General features: G+C 35.8%; 3 protein-coding genes across 3 annotated transcripts; 2 read left to right on the top strand and 1 right to left on the bottom strand.

Moving 5' to 3' along the window:
• The first annotated feature begins 1,808 nt into the window (after positions 1-1,808).
• On the top strand, positions 1,809-7,381 carry LOC120205572 (switch 2). Its single transcript, XM_039205456.1, has 9 exons — positions 1,809-2,282; positions 2,388-2,494; positions 3,015-3,942; positions 4,465-4,712; positions 5,375-5,501; positions 5,585-5,860; positions 6,093-6,351; positions 6,697-7,054; positions 7,188-7,381. The coding sequence occupies exons 1-8, from the start codon at positions 1,893-1,895 to the stop codon at positions 7,005-7,007; spliced, it is 2,646 nt and encodes an 881-aa protein (XP_039061387.1). The 5' UTR covers positions 1,809-1,892; the 3' UTR covers positions 7,008-7,054; positions 7,188-7,381.
• A 520-nt stretch (positions 7,382-7,901) lies between these two features.
• Positions 7,902-9,617, bottom strand: LOC120205474 (ADP,ATP carrier protein 3, mitochondrial-like). The gene is made up of 3 exons (XM_039205361.1): positions 9,134-9,617; positions 8,317-8,688; positions 7,902-8,211 (listed from the first exon to the last, which is right to left on the bottom strand). Exons 1-3 carry the CDS (start codon positions 9,593-9,595, stop codon positions 7,912-7,914), a joined length of 1,134 nt encoding a protein of 377 aa, XP_039061292.1. The 5' UTR covers positions 9,596-9,617; the 3' UTR covers positions 7,902-7,911.
• Positions 9,618-12,740: 3,123 nt separating this feature from the next.
• LOC120205272 (putative E3 ubiquitin-protein ligase RING1a) lies at positions 12,741-23,298 on the top strand. Its single transcript, XM_039205213.1, has 10 exons — positions 12,741-12,977; positions 13,092-13,134; positions 14,466-14,524; positions 20,821-20,902; positions 20,987-21,107; positions 21,223-21,264; positions 21,676-22,164; positions 22,413-22,520; positions 22,799-22,975; positions 23,075-23,298. Exons 1-10 carry the CDS (start codon positions 12,941-12,943, stop codon positions 23,105-23,107), a joined length of 1,191 nt encoding a protein of 396 aa, XP_039061144.1. The 5' UTR covers positions 12,741-12,940; the 3' UTR covers positions 23,108-23,298.
• The last annotated feature ends 244 nt before the right edge of the window (positions 23,299-23,542 follow it).

Here is a 23,542-nt window from a genome sequence, read left to right as displayed (position 1 = left end):
GGGGGAAATGCTAGGGTTGCGCGTGTTGGGTCTGACATAGAAACAAAACAAATGTAAATTTGTTAGTTTACTAAAATAATAATATTTATACAATATATAATATATATATAACATATAAATATGTGTGATTTTAAAAAAAAAATGTGTCTACAATTATCCAATAACTTAAGTCTGGTACAAGCACTTCCAGAATCAAAACAAACAAAACTAATTACAGCCTACATACAAATAATCGGCTAACCTATACCCCAAGCATTACAAAGTTGAATATTAACATAATCAAAACGGTTAATTTTCTTTCCTCTGAGTTGGATCCCTACTATCTCTTTGATAGCTTTAAAGATATCTTCAGGTGGTCTGGAACATCCTTGAAAAAGGCGTTTGTTTCGTTCCTCCCAAACGGTATAGACAAAAGGGCACCACAAGATCTTAAGGATAGTGGTAAGCAGTGAATTTCCTGTCCAAAATTCACAAGCTTGAACAATCATGTCCTCCCAAGAACGAGAAGAATTTATCAACCTAGTATGCAGAATCACTTGATTCCATACATGAGAAGCAAAACAGCAGTAAAAAAACAAATGGTCTCTAGTTTCAATTGCTTGTTACAAAGGCAGCAGTTTGTATCATTAACAATTCTCATTCGTTGTAAACGAGCTCTAGTAGAAAGTCTATCTAACAAAGTCATCCATATAATCATACTATGTTTAGGAATATGTAAAGGATACCATACCAATTTATGCCAAGATGCCCTATCTCCTTTCTCTCTTATTTCCTCCCAAATAGATCGAATACTCAATGCTCCAGCAGAAAAAACAGCAGCAGCTTCTGTTCTGGATTTTAGGATGCGGTTTAAGCACCAGCTGTAGGAAGGATTATAGTCAATTTGCCAGAAATCACGATCCTTCATTAATAGCATAAATTCTTAGTTTGGATGCTATGCTGATTGCAGGGTCTACTGACACTGCCGGAACAAATGTGGATTACATAAAGAGCCTGCAAACGAGATCGGGGGAATTTAGGGAGAAGGAGGGTTGTCTAATGTGGAACGAAGAGATCTTACAAACGCACCGATCGTAGCAGTAAAATCAGGATTAACGAATCGGGTACGGCGATGGAGGTGGCTTTGACGACGGGAACGGACGACTGTCAGTAAACGTTTCATGAGACGATCCGCATATTTCATGAAGATGGAGGTGAAGTAGCGATCCGCATATTTCATGACACAATAAAATAAAATAAATAAATGAATTTTATTTAGTTAGTATTAAATATTTTTTAATAAATTAAGTTATTAACGTTTGGTTTTGATATTAATCCAACTTGAATCAATTTTGATCACCAATGGAAATGATAATATATCTCGTTTTAAATTAAGATAATAATAAATTTAATCCTACATATTATATATTTATCAATTGGATCTTAATTCCAAATAATTCAATAGAATCATCCTTTTTCATTTATAAAATTTATAAAATTATTTAAAATTAAATTAAATATCAAATTGATAATTTTTAAAATATTAAAAGTTAAATCTATTAAATTATTTTAAATTAAGGACAAATTAATAATATATATATAAATTTTGAAAACTAAAAATACTATCATATCAGAATATGTCATCTTCTCTTTTAATATTCAATGAAAAGTGATTAAAATAAAAATATAGCATTAGCGATTAATTATGGAGAAGAAATAATATGATGACTAAAATAGGAGGTAAGTAAAAAGTATGATGACCAATAATGTAGTTTACCCTATATAGTTTTTGGGATTGATTGAATGAGGTGAGGTCAACGAGAGGCGGTTGCCTATATTTCTGAAATTTAAAGTTCAAATATTAATGTTTCCTTCTTCAGTTCAATCAAACCGAGACGCCTGCAAGATTCCTCATGTCACTGCTACGCTCTTTCAAAGAAGCACTGAAACCCTGCAGTAAAAAACCTTCCTTTTCATCATCGTTTTCACAATCCTCGTTATCCCAAGAAGAGCCTGAACCAACCGTAATAAACCAGAGGAAACCCCCCAAATCCTCGCTTTCACGGCAGCTTCAACGCCTCGAACACGACTATTTCCCTTCAACGCAGGAATCCCATTACAAAAACCCTAAATTCCCATTGACCCAAGTCAAAAACAATGGTCATAATCAAGAAGAAGAAGAGGCTGAGGAGGAAGTTGTCAAAGAATTTGGGAGACCCGAATTAGGTCGGGTTCAGTTTGAGGATACGGGTCCTTATGAGCCGTTGGCATTGTCTTCCGATGGTGAATTCCCAATTATACAGGTCGTAATTTTACAATTTAATTCCTTTGAGAGTTGTAGCAGTGATTTAAAGTTACTATTTTTCTTTTGTTAATTGGTTGATTTTTATAGTCGTTGGTTATGGCAGGTGCCTGCATATATTAACTGCAGGTTGCTTGCCCATCAAAGAGAGGGAATCAAGTTTTTATACAGGCTGTACAAAAACAACCATGGGGGCATTCTTGGTGACGACATGTGAGTACTTATCCAACATTTTCACTCTCTGTGTCATTAGTAAATTGTATATTTAGTTTGTTTTCAGAGAATACTTATTATTAGTATGTTCATGGCCTGAATGCGTTTGCCTTTTCGATAAGTGAGGTGATTTTTATAGATTATTAGTAGATTATAGCATTTGAATGGAACCCAAGATTTGTTAAATTCTGTAACAATTATGATATGTTATGTTAAAAATATCTACTTGTGTTTATGTCATGAATGTGAGTGGTAGCATGAACCGAGAAATAAACATTTTTTGCAGAGGAATTTATAAGTGAAAACTTACAACACTTGATAACCATTTTAGGGTCCATTTCTATGTCATACATTGTTTTCTGGTGGTTCTTCTCTTTATTTCTTATTTTTCCGCCTCAACTTCTACTTTTTTGAAAACCAAGCCACTGGCTTTGGTGAGCCTTAGATTGTCTGTATTTGTCTAGGAGTGCCTTCTTTCAGTAGGAAGAACTTTCACCTTTCTAAAAAAAAATTGATGCAGGGGACTTGGCAAGACAATCCAGACAATCGCATTTCTCGCTGCTGTATATGGAAAAGATGAGGAATATGGCGACTCCAGACCAGTAAAGGAAAACCAGGTTGAACAAAAAGGACCTGTATTAATAATCTGTCCCACTTCTGTCATCCATAATTGGGAGTGTGAATTCTCCAAATGGGCACCCTTTAATGTTTCTATTTACCATGGGTCAAGCCGCGAATTAATTCTTGAGAAGCTACAAGCCAATGGAGTTGAAGTTCTGGTTACTAGTTTTGACACGTTCAGAATTCATGGCAATCTTTTGTCAGAGATCAATTGGGAGATTGTGATTGTTGATGAAGCACACCGCCTAAAAAATGAAAAATCAAAACTTTATATAGCATGTTTAGAGATTAAGACTTGCAGACGAATTGGTCTTACAGGAACCATCATGCAGAACAAAATTATGGAACTCTTTAACCTCTTTGACTGGGTTGCTCCTGGATCCTTGGGAACAAGGGAACATTTTCGGGAGTTTTATGATGAACCCCTCAAACATGGCCAGAGGTCAACTGCTCCTGAAAGATTTGTTCGGGTAGCTGATGAGCGTAAACAGCACCTGGCAGCAGTACTCCATAAATATATGCTACGAAGGACGAAAGAGGAGACTATTGGACAACATATGTTGGGAAAGGAAGATAATGTTGTATTTTGTGCCATGAGCCAATTGCAAAAACGGGTGTATCAGAGAATGTTGCAGCTGCCAGACATCCAATGTCTTGTAAACAAGGACCTGCCCTGTAGTTGTGGAAGCCCACTTAAACAAGGGGAATGTTGTAAGAGGACTGTGCCTGATGGAATTATATGGCCTTACCTTCATAGGGACATCCCAGAGGGTTGTGATTCATGCCCTTTCTGCCTTGTCCTTCCCTGCCTTGTCAAGCTGCAACAGGTCAATGACTTCCTCCTCCTGTCTCTTTTTGGCCCCCTCTCACAATTTTTGATGCTTGTCCTTAAGTATAACCTATTAGGTTCATTTAGGCACTCTAGAAAGATCTCCAATTCATTGTTTGAGAAGAGAACGCCTGCACATCTGTGCAATACAGGAACCCTTTGACTAAAAACATTTACCAGATATATAACTGATACATTTTCCTTCTAATTCCATTTATGCATGGTATGAGACTCCAGAAAGTTTTCTTTATTATCTCATGGATTTGTTCTTCTATAAGCTATACTATCACATTGATTTCAGATTGGAAATCATGAGCATTGCATTCCTCAAAACGTATACTGAATCATTATTAAAAAAAAATGTTTTGTGGCACGTTATATTGAAATTTAAGATTAGAAATCCCATATTTATCTCGAGCATTAGATATCAAAGAGAGTTTAGTTTGCATAAACTTTGAACATAAGTCTTGTTGCATTGTTGTGGATCTGTCTTGTGCTCACCTTTGGATCTGCATTGCAGATTAGCAATCACTTGGAGCTTATTAAGCCTAATCCAAGGGATGAACCGGAAAAACAAAGAAAAGATGCAGAATTTGCCTCTGCAGTCTTTGGTCCAGATATTGATATGGTGAGAGGGAATGGCCCAAGTAAGAGCTTTATGGATTTAAGTGATACTAGATATTGTGGCAAGATGAGGGCCTTGGAAAATTTAATGTCCTCATGGGCTTTGATGGGTGACAAAATCCTTCTTTTTAGCTACTCTGTCAGGTAATATTCGTATTTCATACTTCAGTGCTTAGTTTGGGTTGTCTGATTACTAGACCATGAAATCTGGACCTTTAGGGGCATAACTTGTGTGTTTACTCAATATACTAGCCAAATTCAAAACATTGTGAATTATTTCCTGATAGGCCAAAATTCTCATAATTTGCATGTATTTCCTGAAGATAATATTTGTCACTATATTTTTATTTAGCAGAAAATTGAAGATAACACTTCCCAATATCAATACTGGGAAAATAAATTTGTAATTTTTGTCTTTGATTGAATTAAATTGAATCAAGACCACTTGTCAAAATTGTTTCATGTACAATGTTGTGAAAAGTTGCAGAGACTGGAAACTCTTCTGATTTCAACATTTCATCTTCCAAAATTGAGAAAGAGATACCTTCAATTAGAAGTAATTTAATCTTCAATGAGGAATAGGCTAAAAGAATATCTGGCGTATGATAAGCATTAGAATATGAAAGGGACTTCTTTTTTTAATTTTTTTTATGGTACAAGTTAGCTATTTTATAGCAAAACTTGTTCATATAGTCGACAGGTAGGTTCTTGAAGATTGAAGTTTGAATGATTTATCATGCATCTATTCACTTGCTCCATTCCCTCCCCCCCTTTTTTTGCTTATTGCATTGAAAAACAATTGTCAGGATGCTCGATATATTGGAAAAGTTTCTTATACGAAAAGGCTTTTGCTTTTCAAGACTTGATGGATCTACTCCAACTAACATGCGCCAGTCTCTTGTTGATGAGTTTAACTCATGTCCAAGCAAACAAGTATTATTTCAAGTTACCTTGATCTCTAGCAGGGTTTTTAATTTGAATCTTCATATCATTTTGATTCTTTCTTTTGGTTTCAGGTGTTCCTTATATCAACCCGAGCTGGTGGGCTTGGATTGAATCTTGTAAGTGCTAATCGCGTGGTTATATTTGATCCAAATTGGAACCCTGCCCAAGATTTACAGGCCCAGGACAGATCATTTCGTTTTGGACAGAGGCGGCATGTTGTAGTTTTCCGCCTTCTTGCAGCTGGTTCCCTTGAGGAACTTGTATATTCACGTCAGGTGTATAAGCAGCAGCTATCAAACATTGCCGTCTCTGGAAAAATGGAAAAAAGATACTTTGAAGGTGTGCAGGTATAGATATGGAATTTTTTTATTTGTGGCTTAACTACTCTCTTAGTAATCTGATTATGTTTTAGATGCCTGTACATTGATGCAACTTAACTCATCAACAAGATCCATTTGATAAACTAAGTGAAGAATCTACTGAACTTGTGGGTGTATTTTAGATGTGGAATGGTCTCAGTCATCCTTTCTGAGTTCGAGTTTTCTGCATTCCATGATCCGTCTTCCATATTGTTTTCAGGACTGTAAGGAATTTCAAGGCGAGCTTTTTGGAATCTGCAATCTGTTTCGTGATCTTTCAGATAAAGTTTTCACTAGTGAAATTCTTGAATTACATGAAAAGCAATGGGAGCACCATACCGATAAGCATGAATCGATCAATCTAGGGGTCCTTCCAACTCCATTGGAAGGAAGTGAAACATTGTCATCAGTGTCCAAGAATTTGCATCCTAGGACCATAGAGAGTGCTGCTGCTGGTAAACCAGTCCTTGAAGACTTGGGTATGTTTCTTTTACTATTATGTTTCCTGCTCCTTTATATGTGTTTACATTTAGTCAATGGCCTGATCTTCCATTCATTTTTGATCATTTCAATTCTTTTTATTTTTTTCTCATGGAAATGAGACAAAAGTAAAGCTGGTTATAATCGGTTTTTATTTCGAGTTAATACGCAATTTGATGCTGTGTTCTGTTGTGTTGTTTTTACAAGCCAATGGATATAATGTGCTTAACATATGTTCACTCCAAAGATGCTACATGATTGACCAGTTACCATTTTAAATGCATGTCCTATATTTTCCTCGATTAGGGAAATAAAAATCGGTGCTCTAACTCTTTTATCTTCAGGTATCTTGTATGCCCATCGTAACGAAGATATTGTCAACAATAGACCTGGGATACACCAGAAAATAGTACTCATTACTAATGACAATAACCCGAGAATAGATGCAAATGCTTCACGGAAACGGAAAACATATGGGGAGGAAAAAGCTGCCTCAAGTAGAGGCAAGAAAAAGATTCAATACGGTGGCCTGGCGCAGATCAAGGGCATGAGACTGGTTGAGTTCAGTAAGTGGGTACTCTCTGCTACAGCTTCGGAGAGGGAGAGTTTGCTTCAGGACTACAAAAGAAGAAAAAAAGAGACATCAAATGGTTGAAACAGAGTGTTGGCAAGCACAATCATGAACTTGTAAATAAACAGATTGTCGATAGTCTTCATTTCTTTTAGCCCTTCTTTTAGTGATAGGTCTAAGTAGTTTTATGTAGTAAATTCAAAAGGTTTTCGAATGTGATCCCGGTTTAGGCTTTAACATTTAGTTCATGTAGCCAGCCTTTAGTGGTGATATCTAACATAAGTTTAGGACTGAATCTCAAACCTTGCATTGTCTTTGTACCAAAATAAACAAGTTTTCACTTTTCACAATGTACAATACAAATTGACTGTAGGGCGTTGCTCAGATGGAGAGGCACAAGAATTTATATGTGTACTTTTTGAATACTTTCCCATGTAATATTTAACATCATTTGTTCCTTTTTGCATTTTTGTTTCCTTTCCATTGTCATTGTTTCAAGATGCAAGAACTGTGAAAAGTATTTAGAGTCCATGGTTGTTAGAACGTTTTAACTTTTAGTTCAGTGATTACGAAAGATCTTAATTACATAAAATCTGAATTAATCAGTCAATGAATTGTGAATTGGATCGCAATCATATTACCAAAAAATTCATATCGAGGATCTCTATCATATCCCCGTAACCAAAATCCAACAGTTTAAAGGAAAAACAGACACCAACAAATAACAATCACGATATGAAAATGGAGTTCATATACTGCAGAATCAAGCATGTATTCGAAGAAAAGCACTGTTTAGTTATTCTCAAATCCCAAAAAAAAAGCACAAGGTCCTGGAACTAAATACATGTAACACTCAAAGCTAAAGTATATTTTTCGTCACCAACTTCACTTTAAACCCCTAATTACTAGGAACAATGAAAAGCATTATGTCCTTCCAAAACTATTCGAATTTGGCTGCAGTATCACCTTTCGCTGTTGTTTGATATCATTAGCCGCCGCCACCAGATCCGTATTTCTTGCCCAAGAAAATGACTTGCAGCTTGTCATAGCCAGCAAGCACACCAGCACCCGCAACGGCACGGAGAATGTTTGCACCAGCACCCTTGAACAGTGATTTTGTACCTTCATTCTTGATGATTTGGGAGAATGCATCCAACGAGCTCTTGTATTTGACTGCTTCTCCAGAGGTCATCATCATTCTTCTACGTACTGTATCAATTGGATAAGATGCCAGTCCCGCACCTATCGTGATACCCCAACCCAGAAAGAAACTTGCCAAGAAACTATCCTGTGAATACCAAATGCACACAGAATCAGGCATGTTTCAACCGATAAACTCCAGGTAATGTTGCTGTTTAGACATGGTTACGAGGGCAAGGAAACAGATACATACCTGCAATCCACCAACCAATACAACAGGCTTCAGTGAATCGTACATTCCAAAGTAGAGCCCACGGTAGACAATGATACCAACACATGAGATATTGAATCCACGGTAAAGACCCGCGATACCATCAGATTGGATGGTTTTCTTATAGACATCAACTAAACCATTAAACTGCCTCTGACCACCCTTCTTAGCAGCCTTATTATCATTAGCCAAACGGGTACGAGCATAATCCAGAGAGTAAACAAAAAGAAGGGAAGAAGCACCAGCAGCACCACCAGATGCCAAGTTCCCAGCAAACCATTTCCAGTAGCCATCTTTGTCCTTCTTAAAGTTGAACATCCTCTTGAAATAATCCTTGAAGGCAAAGTTCAGAGCCTGGCACATATAACTGAGTTAAGCTACAAGCAGGAAAAAATAAAATGAGGAAAAGAGAATAAAACAGAAGAAAAGTTTGTCCTTTGACCAGATTGACATATTAAATACTACATCAAACATATAATCGGTGTTGCCAAGAGTACAAGGTGCACTTCAAGCATTAGAACCCTTCTATTACTTAAGGAACAAGACAAAAAAAGATGATAGCCCGAGTAAAATAAGGCCAAGTAACAACACTGTATGTTACATGTACATCAAAAGACTCAATTTTTGGGGTGTTTGTTTCTGCTTCTTTCCCAAGAAGAGGTCTGCTAAGATAGCAGATAGCACAGGGATATAACAGACAAACTTGGTTAGTAAAAAAAACAAAAATACAAAATCACTTTAATAGGGATGGCAGAAAAGTAATGGAAAGCAATTAAAAACAAATGAAAAGAAAAGTAACCTGGGTGGGGAAGTATCTGAGAACATTAGCAGTGTTGCCTCTCCAGAGGGCAAGAACACCTTCATCCTTCATGGTCCTTGCAAAGCAGTCAGTAATTCCCTTGTATGGTTCAGACAACCTCCCGGATTTGATCATTTCATCCTGATTTTGGATTAGAAGCTTAACTCGCTCGATAGGAGCAGCTGCTGTCTTGGAAACAGCAGCAGAAACTCCTCCCATGAGGAAATCCACCATAAAACCGGAAAAACCTTTCTCAGCGGGAGCATATACAAATACTGGAGAAACAGGGGACACATATGCCAACCCAGTGGCTTGACGTGATGGCTGTAAAGCAACATGAATTCCTCCACTCGTCACATTATAATTACTGGCAGGCAAGTTAGGAGAAAGCATGGAAATCAAATAGGACTGCCCATTGACTGTTTGAAACAGTGATGGACGACGCTTTGATCCATCTGCCATGCTTACAGCTCAAGATAGTGAATGACCTGCAAGTAAACAGAAGTAGGGGGGAAATGAAAAAAAAAACATTAACGAGAACAACAAAACGAGGTAAGAATGGGCTTTTAGTCTAAATATGAGAGACAAACTCAAGCCTTAAAAAGAAATTTTTACAGACTAATGGGATGAAATTAAGAGAAACCCCAGAATTACATCAACACCGGATCATCCTAATTTTGCAAGCGAAATTTAAAGATTTTCCACATAATTCAAAATTATCCCACATATTTCCATATACAAACATGAACATGGTAAAATATACGACAGATCTGCAATTTACAAGAACTAGTAAAGTAAGAATCCGATCACCATTACTTAAAACTAAAGCACGGCATACCGAAATATCAATACAGAGTAATATACAGTTCTTTTTGGCAGCTACAAATGAAACTATGAGAAGAATAACAAAGCTAATTTGAACCACGCCGCAAAGAAGCAGCAATGACTTTTTAATTCAATTTCTAAGCACGGAAACAACATGAAATAAAGATGAAGACGAAACGTAACCTGAAAGGTCGACGAGGAAGCTGTTTGACTACTTCAAGGGGCGAGTCAATTTATATGTCCGGATTTAGGTTTAAGGTTTTGCTTCTGCATCATAATGACGGATTTGACCTCGCTTCGCTGTTTGAATTGTGCTTGTGCCATCACTGGCACTGAGGCATTGACCTATGAGTAATGACGGTCCACAGGTCTCCTTCAAATTTGTTTCATATTCATAGTTGGAGGTCTGGACTTAAGCCCCCAAAACTAAATATGTTATATAGAATTTTATATATTCTCGTATAATATTATAATTTATCGTCGATTAAATAAAATTCCACTTCATAATTTGTAATTAAAAAAATCTCATGAAAATTAATATATATTTATTATTATTATCATTTGATTGTTTATTCGTTATTTTCTATAATTAATATGTAGTTTAGTTGAGGTAGAAATATAATTATACTTATTTGATCATTACCAAGACAATTAATTTGAATCATTATAGCTTATAAGTATAATTAAACATTAGAGAATATAGTTATAAGTATAGCCACCATTTGGGACATTTTGTGTATGTGATAAGCATGATAAGGAGGACACATAGGGCACAAGTCCATATGTGTCCGTGGGGTCAAGGTAATGATTCCATTGAAATTAAAGACGCCAATTCTGCAAATTGGCATTGTTGATCAAGTAGGGACTTGCTTGCCCACAGCTGATGAATCCTGTTTGATATCTGACATGGTCATCCCTGCAAAATGTATCACTTGCCAAACTCAACTGTACATTTACATAACCTCCTAGGGCTTGCCCGTGACCATGGATTGAATTGGGATAAAACTTTCATAGGCTAATATGATGTTATATATACGTTAATTATTATTAATAATTAAAGATTAATTATATTAATCAAAAGATTTACTTAATATATTTTTAACGTAAATGAAATTAGAAGGGGCTGAATTTTCTTAGTTTAATACCAAGAGGAGTTAAAATGTAATTTAAATTAAATGAAGTTGGGGCATAGGCCCCTCCTAATATACACCTTCTCTATGACCTAACTATGTTATCCGGGAACCATCCTCAAATTATATCAAGATCCACTTTAGGGTTTTTATATCACATTCTTCAAATCTAAGTATGCATTGAAGTCTCATAATTTGTAACAAAATTCGTTATATTATTTTTTAAAAATTAAATTATTTAAATTAGTCGAGTTGATTTAAAGTTTTCAATCATATTTTAATCTTAAAATTATAACTTTATTATAATAAAAAATTAAAACGATATCACTTTGAATTTTTAGCCGGTTTATTTGATTGTTTTGTGAATCAGTCCATAATTTGATTGTTTCTTCGATTCCTCCTTCGTTTGGCGTTTATGTTTTTGACCAAATTTAAACCACGTACTCCTCACCACTTTATAATATTTATATAGCTTCAATTATTATTTCCGACAATAAATTCTCTAATTTTCAATTGAATTTCTTAATTTTGTATAATTTCTTTGTTTCTTCGATTTCTTCTCAGTTTGAAGTCAATTTTGATCAAACTAGAATCACATGTCTCTCTGTCACTGTAAAAACCATATGTAACTACATTTTTTCTTTATGACAACAAAATTATATTTTAAAATTTTAATCCTCAATTTTACATTTTATTCAATATAGTCCCATTGTAACTATTTATAAATTATTTATTCCCACTAATTTCTTGACTAATTTTCACTGCCATCAATACTTTTTTTTTCAAAATCCCTTCTTTTAAAAATAATATTAAAAATATATTATATGACATGTGATTTATTAATTAACATTACTAATATTATTTACACACGTGAGAAAAAAAATGAAGGAATATATATGTATATAATATATGATTAGAGGTAATGTTTAAACTGAAACCAAATAATACTATGATATTATAAATAATTATATTTAAATCTGAACAAAAACACAAATAATATATTTAATTAATTTAAATTTTACAAGCTCGATTCAACTTAATTTTTTAAATAAAATCTAAATAATAAAATAATTTTTGTAAAATTTTAAAAAATTATACTTTGAATAAAAGTTGCGGAAGCTTATGTGAAAACTGAAAATGGGGGTTATGAGCATATAAGCTCATTACTTAAGGATGGAATACAAAATTAGTAACTTTTTTAAATAATTTTTATTTTTATCAATAATTATTATTTTTTCAAATAAATAATTATTTTTAAATATTTATTTACATTTTTTTTTTACTTTTCACCTGTATAATGGGTGTAACATGACCGTGAGACGACTAGTATGTATATATAATACATTAAAATTTTTATCATAGTTTTTTAAAAGTAACCATAAATATTCATTTGTAATATAAAATTGATTACAGAAGCCTTGGTTAAATATAAAAATATAATTATACAGTAATTAATATAAATAATTTATTTATAAAATGCATACACTGTTGAGAAGTAAAAAAGATAGAGGCACAGAAGGCCGCCCACCGAACCAGCATGTGCTCATTTAGCAGCAGATGAATCTGATCTCTTCTTAATTAATTAATTAATTAAATGAATTAAAATGTAAAAATTATCAAAGAGAAAGAAAGAAAAAACCCTCTCCTCAGCTATTTCTTTTAGTTTATTCTTTGTATCGACCCATACAGGAGAGAAGGAAAAAAAGAAGTGAGAGTAATCTCTGGGTCGTCGTCGTCCCTCCTCGGCAGGGTGTTTTTGGTAAACAAAATAATAATAAAGGATTCACACAATCGGCGGACCTACAGTCATCAATGCCAGCCCAGAAGCGGTCATTGCCGGAGAATCTCGACGATGAAGAAGACTCCTGGAGATGGAGAAGACGAAGATGGTGACGTCCTTTTCTCTTTTTTCATACTTATGTTTCCGTATATAGCTCGATGCATAGGTGTAAACACATGTTTGAAGTTGATTTCGATTCTTGGGCTTTCTTTTTTGTTCTCAGATTCTGATGGGAGCCAATCTTCTACTTCTCAAGAGAAACCCGAGTACTCTTTTCCATCTCTTTCTCTGTCCATCATTTATATTTCTTAATCTATTTTAGCTTCACGATTAGCTTTCGCTCTACTTTTATGAGTTGGGTTTGCTGCGATTTCATTTCTTTACGACGAGCATTCTTCTTTCTTTTCGATGTTTTAGCTGCTGGAGAGAAAAGGATTTGAGTTTTACTTGTTGGGATTTGCCTTATTTGCTATATGACATTGCGTTTCTGTGATATGTTTCCTCATCGTTTAATCGATTTGCATTTTGCATGTCAACGATCTGTGTGCTGTATATGCTCGTAACCACATAAGGCTGGGAAATTCTGACATCCGTTCATATTATATTCTTTATCCCTCCCGGGTTCTTGTTAGTCCAGTAAAACACTTAGAGCACTCTTTACCAACTTGTAAAATACTAGCTTGAAAACACGTCCTACTATATTATTTCACTGTTCAAAATGTGCATGATTTGTCTATAAACGCATTTTGTTTTGATTCTGTGTTCTTTTTCTTCCCCACCTTGCGTTTTTCTGAATCCCATTATGCATCTGGGTTCAACTCTAGAGAATCTAATAAAACCTTAATGAGTCAGTGTCACTAGGATAGCTTTGTTAAGCTTTCAGTCAAAGAGTCTATGTATTGGGACTAGGGAGGTGACTGTGCCTAGGCTTTTGAACTGTTATTTCTTCAAAGAGTATTTACCCGAGTAAAATACACTGGAGCTGGCGGGTCTGTGAACAAGAATGAAAGTAAGAGCCGAGGCAGGCTAGTGAGGTTTAAAAAGTGCAGCTTTTCATCGTCTATTCTAGTCTTTGGAGGAAACAATGCTTGGGAAATGGGAACTAGCTATCATGGAGTATGTTATTGTGGAATCTCGTTCATAAACCATAACATTTGGGTCACTCTTTTGGTATGGAAACATGTCAGGATTCTCATACTGAGTTGGTTTGGGCTTGGTTCTATTTCTCTCTTACCCTCTCTCTTTATATATATATATATGTATTGATGCTCTCAATCTGGCGTTGGGGGCAGCCTACTATCCTACCTCCCCTTACCCCATTACACATGGGAATAGGGTCAGCTAAAAAATATATATATATTGCTAGATTTACTAAAAAGTAACAGCTTAATTTTTTTTTCCTCGGTCATTCTTAGTATGTGATAATAAAGTATTAGTTGACACTTTGTGTTCTGATATTTACATTGATGAAAACAACAAATCTATCTTTCTACTGACATGCTTGCTGGGATATTTATGCATATGGTTTATAATGTTGCTTTAATCTATAAATGACATGATAGAAAGTTCTATTTACATTTTTATGTTCGAATTCCAGATATGTCTTCGTAGAGCTTCCAGAAATTCGTAAAGATGTTCAATGCCCAATTTGTTTAGGTAATACTTCAATATGCTACCAATTATATACTTTGCTCCTATAATTTCTGTTGAATATCTGTTATTAGGAGTTTAGATATATGAATCAGTGGTCGTAATATACTATTATGATTTATGAACATCTCCTTTTTGGTTACATACTATGTGGAGGTCAACCCATCACCTTCTCTTTATTATGAGTATATATTGTTGATTAAATTTTATCTTTGGAAAATCATATGAACCATTACAAGAGGAAAATCAAGTGTCATATGTTTACTGTTTAGTGCATATATTAACACTATTAGTTGATAAAGTATGTCTTATTTTTTCCTGACATATAAGTAGAACATAGTGCTTTCTTTCATAAATGTTCTAAGGTTATGCAGAAAATTTTCCGATTGCAGTTTTAGTTATAGTGTCTGAAATTGATATCTTCTTTAGCTGGTTTTGTACAAATTAAATGTCGTCTCCCTCTTTCTAGCTTGTGCTGAAGTTATAACTTATGATCAGGTTTGTCGTATAGAAAATGAATTGTCACTTGTCAATACAAAAGAACTGTTAATATGAGTGTGTTCTATAAAGGAATATAAAGTTTAATTTTACATAACCAACTTTCTAAGCATACTTTTTTTAGTTTGATTTCCAAATGGTAGATCCTATCAGGCCCTTTTATTACAACATCTTTTGTGGATATTCTACTTTGTGTAATGTCCATTTTGTTTTGTCATGACAATTGCTCAAGTTGAAAAGTTATCTTCACTGTTGTGCTTAATGGTGTTAGAAGATTTAGTATATAAAATCATAAATTTAATAAAAACTTATGATTGCACTAGGACCCATAAATAATAAGGAAAACCAAGGAGAGTTGTATATCTGGCTGCTCCTTGAAAGATCTAAAGTTGAGAAGATGGTATATCTGGCTTTTATTAAAGTTGTTTTGTGTTGTGGTGTCTTTCGGGCCAAGCTTAGGTTTTAACTGTGATCAGTCTTTTTTGAGGTTGTTGATCTAGCTAAGGTGGATTAGGCAGAGTTTATGCTGTTTTTTAGGGTTATTTTCGATTGTTTTTGGTGTTCTGTTTATGTTGGGGTGGATTTCTGGTTGTATCTTGTAATTTCTTTTGTTTCAATGAAATCCTAAGGCACTCTTTTCCTCCTTCCGATGACTAAGGAGTTTGTCTTTAAAACTCCTTTAATCAAGAAGGGGGTTTTTAACGAGGCCTTCAATTCCTATAAAAAAAAAGATGGGAAAAAGGATAATCAAAGATTGTTGATTTTGTGATGTTTGAATTTTACAACTCTTTGATGGCCAATTTTCTTTGAGGAGATTCTGAGGAGAAGAAACGGATTCATTGGGTGAAATGGAGTACAGTTTGGCGGCCTTTAAATCATGGTGGGCTTGGAGTTCTGGATCTAAATCTTACCAATCGGGCTCTAGTAGGAAAATGGGTGTGGTAGTTTGCCAATGAGAAGGATTCGTTATGGAAAAAAATGTTGTGCAGTAAGCATAAGGTCAGTTGCAACTCCATGTCTATTTCAAAGGTTTTTTCTCCTCAGGCATCATGGATTTTGAGAGGTATTGCTAATAACTACCTGAAGAATGATTCAGAGGGAGAGTGCCTAAGATCGAATTCAAAGTTGCAAGTGGGTAATGGTAAGTCCATCTTTTTTGGACGGATGTTTGGATTAATGACACTCCTCTCAAAAATCTGTTTACTAGGATTTTTGCTCTTTCTTCTAATAAATGGGGTAAGGTAACTGAGTTCGGTAGTTTTGAGTCCAATGGTTGGGTGTGGAACATACAAACTTGGAGAAATTTGTGTGATTGGAAATTGGACCAATGGGTGGATTTGTTGTTTAAATTGAATAGCATAAATTTGACCAATTCAATGGAAGATTACCTATCTTGGTCTGCAAGTGGTGATGGATTGTTCTCGGTTAAATCTTGCAGAAGAACCCTTAATGAGTCCTTTGGGAATAATTTGTTTGAGGAAGAAATGGGTGTGGTTGGGTCTAGCTCCTCCTCGTGTTGAATCTTTCGTTTGGCAGTTATCTCATCAGAAAGTGGCAGTCAAAGTAGAGTTGGTTAAGAGGGTGGTGCCCATTGGTGAAGATATTCTCTGTTCTCTTTGTAGATAACATGAGGAATCAGTGCAACATCTTTTTATTTCATGTTCTGTCGCTTGGGAACTCTGGAATAAGATTATCAATTTTTGGGATTTATCTGTAGTTTTGTTAAAGGATCCTCCTTCTCTCCTTAGCTCATGGTCCGAATTGAGGGTGCATTCGATGATTTGGAAGTTTATTCCGGGTGTTGTTTTTTGGTCCATTTGGAAAGTTAGGAATGCAATTGTTTTTTATAGAGCCTCTCTGTACATGATATCTCTTTTCTTCATTGTTAGATTTAGGTTATCTAAGTGGTTTCTAGCCAAGTGTCCTCAAGTTCTTATCCAGGAGGATGTGCTGATTGGAGATCATTCCCTCGCAGATAGTGTCTCTGTTCCTAAATCTAAGAGTTGTCTTGTGCTTTGCTGGCCTCCACGGGATTTTCTTAAGATGAATGTTGATGGAACTGTAAGGCTTGATGGGTTGGTCGGAGGTATAGGTGGTATTTTAAGAGATTGGAATTGTTGTACTCTAATGACTTTTTCGGAAAGTATTGGTCAAGGGCCCCCTCCAGTTGCTGAATTAAAACCTATTAAAATAGACATTGAAATCCTTCTTTCTTTACTTTGGGTTTCTGTTGGTAGGTTGATTGTTGAAAGTGATTGTAAGTCTACAGTGGAGTGGATTCAGTCTCTGTCTCCGGCTCTTGTCTTCTTTAACTCTTTAGTTAAGGAGATTTTGTCTCTTTTTTCTGATAAGGTGTCTTTTTTTTATAAGAATGCTAGGCCTCGTTAAAAACCCCCTTCTTGATTAATGGATCTTGTAGGAAAGCTCTTTAATCAGCGGAAGGGGGAAAAGAGTGCCTATATATTATTCGTCATAAAGAATTACAACGAAAACAACAATAATAATCCCCTTACAAAACATAGAAAACCAAGAAACAACCCTAGGCAGCCATAAACAACAACACTAACTCAGCCTATGCCTTCTTTAGCTAAGGCATCAGCCTCTAAATTGGTTGTCCTATTAACCCATCTAACAACACCTTCAAAGGCATTAAGCCTATGAACAATATCTTTAATCAAGAAGGCATACACAACAGGGACATAACTCAACCCCCTTAATCCAATCCACAACCACCTTACTGTCACTCTCAATAATCAAACGGTCTTTGATCCTCTCTCGATAATTAGCATAGAAAGACAACCCCATAAGAATAGCCTTTAACTCCATCAAAGTAGAAGGTCCCGGACCAACTGGTTCCTTGAAATAGCCTAAAGTAGAACTTGAGGAATCTTTTAAAACTCCTCCTAACCCGCTTTTCTTCCAATCCCTTGTAGTGGCAGCATCAACATTTAATTTAACAAAACCCATAGGAGGAGGAAACCAAGGTAAACTAGCTGCAATCTGATTAGAGTGGAGAGAAACAGAGTCCCCTAGAGAAGGATCGGAAATGAGTGAGTCCTTAGGAATAGACACTTCTTTATACTTTGCTAAGAACCAAGAAGCAAGCCTAAACCTTGCTAAAAAGAAGTATTCTGCCTTATCAAACTTTCCCCCTTCAAACACAACAAAATTCCTTATTTTCCAAGTGGTCCAAAGAACGACCCCTGGAATAAAAGGCCAAATCGAAGAGTTTGACTTCAAACCATCCCAAGCTAGAAAAAAGCTTTTAGCATCCGCTGGAAAAACCGAACAAATCCTCCAAAAATTTAATAACTTATTCCGAAGAGACCACACCACCGGACAAGATAAAAACAAACAAATGAGAGGGAGACTCGTCCGACATCTTGCATAGGGGACATAACACATCTTCAATTCCTTGAACTCCTCTTTTGACAAGTTCAGTCCTAACAACCAGCTTCCCATTAACAATCTGCCAAAGAAAACACTCTACTCTTGGAGGCAGTAAACCTCTCCAAATAATCTTCTTCCAGAAAAAGACCTCCTCCGATCCCAAAGTCTCCGATGAACATAGATTAACAACTGATCTATCAGTAAAAACCCCATCCCCAGTTCCTTTCCAAATCAAACGATCAGAAAATTCCGATGAGAGTGAAAAGTTTGTAATGATAGCCAACAAGTTAGACCATGGTTCAAGTTCTCAGTCATTAAGATTTCTTCTAAACTTCACATCCCAAGTCCAAACGAAAGAGATATACTCCCCAAATTCAGATAATTTCCCAAACTTATTTATGGAAATAGAAAATAGTCTTGGGAAAATGACATAAAGTGGATGATCCAATGCCCAAATATCTTGCCAAAACTGAATAACTTTACCATCACCAACATGAAAACTACACATGCTTCTAAATTTAGTGCCAAAGAAGTCTTCTTTAAAATAATTATTTAGCACTGGTCTCCAAATCCAGGATACCTTAGGTGGAATTTTACTGTCAAGAATTAAAACTGAAGAATCCAGTCTATATTTGGCACAAACAACTTCCCTCCAAATTAAATCCCTATCATTGGCAAACCTCCAAGTCCATTTCCCCAAAAGTGCTCTATTCATCAAGTTTAGATTAAGAACTCCTAAACCCCCTTCACTCTTCGACTTGCTAACATTGGACCAGCTAACCTAGTGAATTTTTCTAGTGCCATTTCCCCTCCCCATAGGAAATTGGACATAATAGAGTTAAGGGTTTTAAGAACCGAAGCTGGAATTTTAAACATGGATAGATAATATGTAGGAAGCGAGTAAAGAACCGCCTTAATCAACACCAGTCTTCATGCTAAAGAAAAAGAGGTTGCCTTCCACCCGGTTAGCTTGTTAAAAAAATTATTGATGACAAGATCCCAAATAGCTGCAGAATTTCTACTAGCACCAAGGGGAAGCCCTAGATATTCAGAAGGAACCCCTTCACTCTTCGACTTGCTAACATTGACCAGCTAACCTAGTGAATTTTTCTAGTGCCATTTCCCCTCCCCATAGAAATTGGACATAATAAGTTAATGTTTTAAGAACCGAAGCTGGAATTTTAAACATGGATAATAATAGTGGAAGCGAGTAAAGAACCGCCTTAATCAACACCATCTTCATGCTAAAGAAAAAGAGGTTGCCTTCCACCCGGTTAGCTTGTTAAAAAATTATTGATGACAAGATCCCAAATAGCTGCAGAATTTCTACTAGCACCAAGGGGAAGCCCTAGATATTCAGAAGGAAATCTGCCAATTGAACATCCAATAGTAGTAGCCCATTCCAGCAGTTCCTCCTCATTAACATTAACACCAATAATTACTCTTCTTCAAATTCAGCTGTAAACCAGAAATCACTTGAAAAACTCGAAGCACCCTTTTGACATTCAAAATTTGCATTTTCGAAGCACCAGAAAATATAATTAAATGATCAACAAACTGTAAATGGGACACATTTACAGACCCCTGTTCCCTGCCAATCACCATTCCAGAAAATAAGCCCTGTGACACAACCCTTCGAATCAGCAGATTAAGTAGCTCCCCTACTAAGTTAAACAACAAAGGAGACAGAGAACAACCCTGTCGAAGACCTTTAGTCATTGAGAATTCCAAGGTCTTGTAATTGTGAGGCAGATAGTTTAGCAAAGGAAGGGATTAGGTGAATGTAAGGTTCTGGTTTTAGGCGTTTTATTCGTTTTTGTAGTTTCTGTTTTCTGGTGTAATTGTTAAGTCTTATGTAATGCTGTTATATTAATAAATTAAGGCACTCTTTTCCTCCTTCCACTGGTTGGTTCTTTCTTTCGGGAAATGAACCACTATGAGGGAGGTTTTTAATGAGGCCTCCTATTTCTATCAAAAAATAAATATATGCAGATAAGTTAGATCATGTGAGCATGTGTTAGTAAAATGCTTATCATTTAGGGGAATTTACACAATATGTAAATTCTAGCCGAGAAGGTGCAATATGTCGGTAAACAGATTTTAGTTAAATTTATATAAATTTTTTTTTTGATAGGAATAGGAAGCCTCGTTAAAATTATATAAATGTACTAGCATTAATGCTAATACATTGAATGGAATGTGTTGCTTTTACTTTTTCATGGAGACACATACTGGATAAAAGTCATTTGCTATGTTTGATTGCATCAGGTAATGTTATGCTTGTTGGTTTTTTAATCTTTCTTGCCCTGGTGCCTTGTGGTCAGCATTAATGCTGTTGGTTTATTTCTTGATATCTTTTTTATTGTGCATTTCATTGTCAGTTAGCACTAGCATTTATTGCTTTCTGTGTACAGGAATCATAAAGAAAACAAGAACTGTAATGGAATGCCTACACCGTTTTTGCAGAGAATGCATTGACAAATCAATGCGTCTGGGGTATGTTACAAGTGGATTGCTACTAACTTGCCTCTGTTGGGGTTAATTTTGTAAATGTATGGAATTTCTTGATTCTGATTGTAGGAACAATGAGTGTCCTGCTTGTCGTACGCATTGTGCTAGTCGACGTTCTCTAAGAGATGATCCAAACTATGATGCCTTAATTGCAGCTTTATATCCAGACATTGATAAGTACGAAGAACAGGTAAAAGTTCTTTCCTTTCTCCTCTTTATATTTTTTCAATCCATGATGCTATTATGAAAGTTCTTACGGTATGATCTGGCTAATCAATGCTGATTTTCTGCATTTGGTCTCTCAGGAATTGGCTTTTCATGAAGAGGAAAGGACTCGCAATAAACAGGTGTATATATGCGTATATATGTATAGTTTTTGTTACTGCATGCATTTATTTCTCTCTGCTGTACTTGCTCATTGTTAATGTGGTGATTTTTGTTCATTTGCCTGGCTTATAACATGCAACCTGACTCATTTCATGGTTACTTGTATCAAGTGTTATTTCTGCATTTATTTCAATCGATGTTACTCCTTTCGTCTTTGTGACTTCGGTGCGATCGATAACTAAAATGGAAGAACTCTATTTCTCATTTCATAGATGTGAGGTGGTAAAACTTGCCGTAAACCTGTCTTAAATGATTGCTTGGTATTCCCTATCCAATTCTCTGTTCTAAGAATACCATTGGACCATGTTATAAGTTCAAGACCTTAACACATTTTTTGTTCTTACCGATAGTTGTTTCTATATTTTGTATAGATCCAAGCATCAATAGCCCAAGTTTTGCAGAGACAATCAGAAGCACTTGTTAAACGGCGTAGTCATCCTCGGCGTAGTCATCCTCGTAGACGACGGAACTCCCTTGGAGCTGAGCATCAAGGATCTGAAGACAATGAGGATGAAAATGATGATAATGGAGGTAAAGATTCATCTTCCACAGATGAGCGATGTACAGAAGTGAGGCAGAGAAGACGCAAAAGACGGACTGGAATCCGGATGTCCCTACCTTCTTCATCAGTGGTAAATTCAGATGGTGGATATGTTGAAAATGATACAGAAGTGTCTAGAGACTGCAGGGGCATTTCTCCTGGGCTTGTCTGGAACCCGGATTTGCTTGCTTGGGGAAGAGGTGGTATTCGGAGTCACACTCGACATGGAAATTCTGGCAGCGGCAGTAGCAAGAGTTCACGTGCTCGCTTAAATAGATTGGTAGAGTATCTTAGGAGCTTGGAGGAAAATGATGATGAGGTACTAGCAGACTCCTTAATAATATGGTTTCTAATCCAATCTATCTCTGATATTAAGCTCAAATTATTAGTATAACTTTATGGTGGTTCTTATCTAATTTACGAGTTCCACTGGAGTTATATAGTAGGATTCTTCTCTCCATGCTCTCTGCCCTCCCGGCCCCCACCTTCCCCCCCCCCCCCCTTCTATTCCCCATTTGTATGCAGGCCCTCATTTTTGTGTAATTAAAGCCTATTCTTTGCATGCAGTTGGATGTTCATCTCAAGCTTATTTCGGTGGACAAAAACAGCACATCAAGTTTGCATCAACCCTACCTTTGTTGTCGGCCCAGCCTGTCAGTTAAGCAGCTATGCGAAGTGAGATTTCTTTCCCACCAGCTTAAACATAGAATGCCTCTTTATAAAGCTATGATTCAACATTCGGTCAAATGGGTATAATGCATTAAAATCGGTGATTTAGGTTTACCCAAATCCAGCCAGTCACCTTAATACGTAGCGTTTGGCTTATGTATCCCATATGGTTAAGTTTTGGGGTTGACTCTGATGCATAAACTCGTTGATTTTCTAACGGATATCCTATGCGTAAACTTTTATAGGATGATTGTCTAAAATCATAGTGATTGTTTGGTGCACAGTACATTGCTCTTCAGACACCATTGCGAGCTGAAGAAGTAGAAATATTAATGGTAAAGAGACCATACCGTACCGATGACAACTGTGCCAACCTCTCAGAGGATGCACTACAAGTCTTGGAAGGTCAAGAAACTTTGGGAGGGCTTAAGGTCAAGTGGAGTTCCGGAATGAATCAATTGGTGAGTACATTTCTTGGCATTTGACATCTCTATTTGTCTCGGAATATCCTTCGATATTATAATCTCAAATCAAGGGTCACAATCATGTTTTTGTTTCAGATACTAGCATATCGGAGGAGGCAAGGCAGCTAAAGCACGATTGCGTCATCATCGAAAACAATAGTTCTACAAGACAGGTTGTTGACAGTTCACTCTGATAACTTAAAACTCTAGTTTTGTATGTGTAGATACAATGGTTGGGCAGGTGTCTGGTGGTTTGATGAAACCATCGTTTGAGTTGGCTTCTAGGTAATGTAAAATTAGGACATTTGAGTTGGCATTTTCGAGGATGCTATCAATAACTCGACTGTTTGGCTTTTACTTGGTAGGTCTCGATGGAAAGGTGTTATAACATATATTATCTTTTTGTTCTTCAGAATAACATTTTACTTTTAATTATTTGTCTGTTTGGTAAATTTTTCTTCAAAATTTTTAATTATTAAAGCTTTTCAGTTGAATTTAAAACCGTTGCAATTTCATTTTTTAAAATGTGTCTTTTTTAATAATTTTAAAATGTTATATTATTGA

The sequence above is a fragment of the Hibiscus syriacus genome, unplaced genomic scaffold, assembly GCF_006381635.1.
Source record: "Hibiscus syriacus cultivar Baekdansim isolate YM2019G1 unplaced genomic scaffold, ASM638163v2 tig00000002_pilon, whole genome shotgun sequence".
NCBI classification, from domain to species: Eukaryota; Viridiplantae; Streptophyta; class Magnoliopsida; order Malvales; family Malvaceae; genus Hibiscus; species Hibiscus syriacus.
The sequence above is the reverse complement of the archived record's forward strand: the minus strand, read 5'-3'. Positions and strand labels throughout refer to the sequence as shown.

Excerpts from the sequence above, each read along its gene's own strand:
- LOC120205572 (XM_039205456.1), top strand. The coding sequence starts at position 1,893 with ATGTCACTGCTACGCTCTTTCAAAGAAGCACTGAAACCCTGCAGTAAA. Across the intron at positions 3,943-4,464 it reads GCCTTGTCAAGCTGCAACAG|ATTAGCAATCACTTGGAGCT; the intron begins GTCAATGACTTC and ends TCTGCATTGCAG. Across the intron at positions 4,713-5,374 it reads CTTTTTAGCTACTCTGTCAG|GATGCTCGATATATTGGAAA; the intron begins GTAATATTCGTA and ends AACAATTGTCAG.
- LOC120205474 (XM_039205361.1), bottom strand. The coding sequence starts at position 9,595 with ATGGCAGATGGATCAAAGCGTCGTCCATCACTGTTTCAAACAGTCAAT. Across the intron at positions 8,689-9,133 it reads TCAGATACTTCCCCACCCAG|GCTCTGAACTTTGCCTTCAA; the intron begins GTTACTTTTCTT and ends TATATGTGCCAG. Across the intron at positions 8,212-8,316 it reads TATTGGTTGGTGGATTGCAG|GATAGTTTCTTGGCAAGTTT; the intron begins GTATGTATCTGT and ends TGGTATTCACAG.
- LOC120205272 (XM_039205213.1), top strand. The coding sequence starts at position 12,941 with ATGAAGAAGACTCCTGGAGATGGAGAAGACGAAGATG. Across the intron at positions 21,265-21,675 it reads AAAGGACTCGCAATAAACAG|ATCCAAGCATCAATAGCCCA; the intron begins GTGTATATATGC and ends TATTTTGTATAG. Across the intron at positions 22,976-23,074 it reads GTTCCGGAATGAATCAATTG|ATACTAGCATATCGGAGGAG; the intron begins GTGAGTACATTT and ends TTTTTGTTTCAG.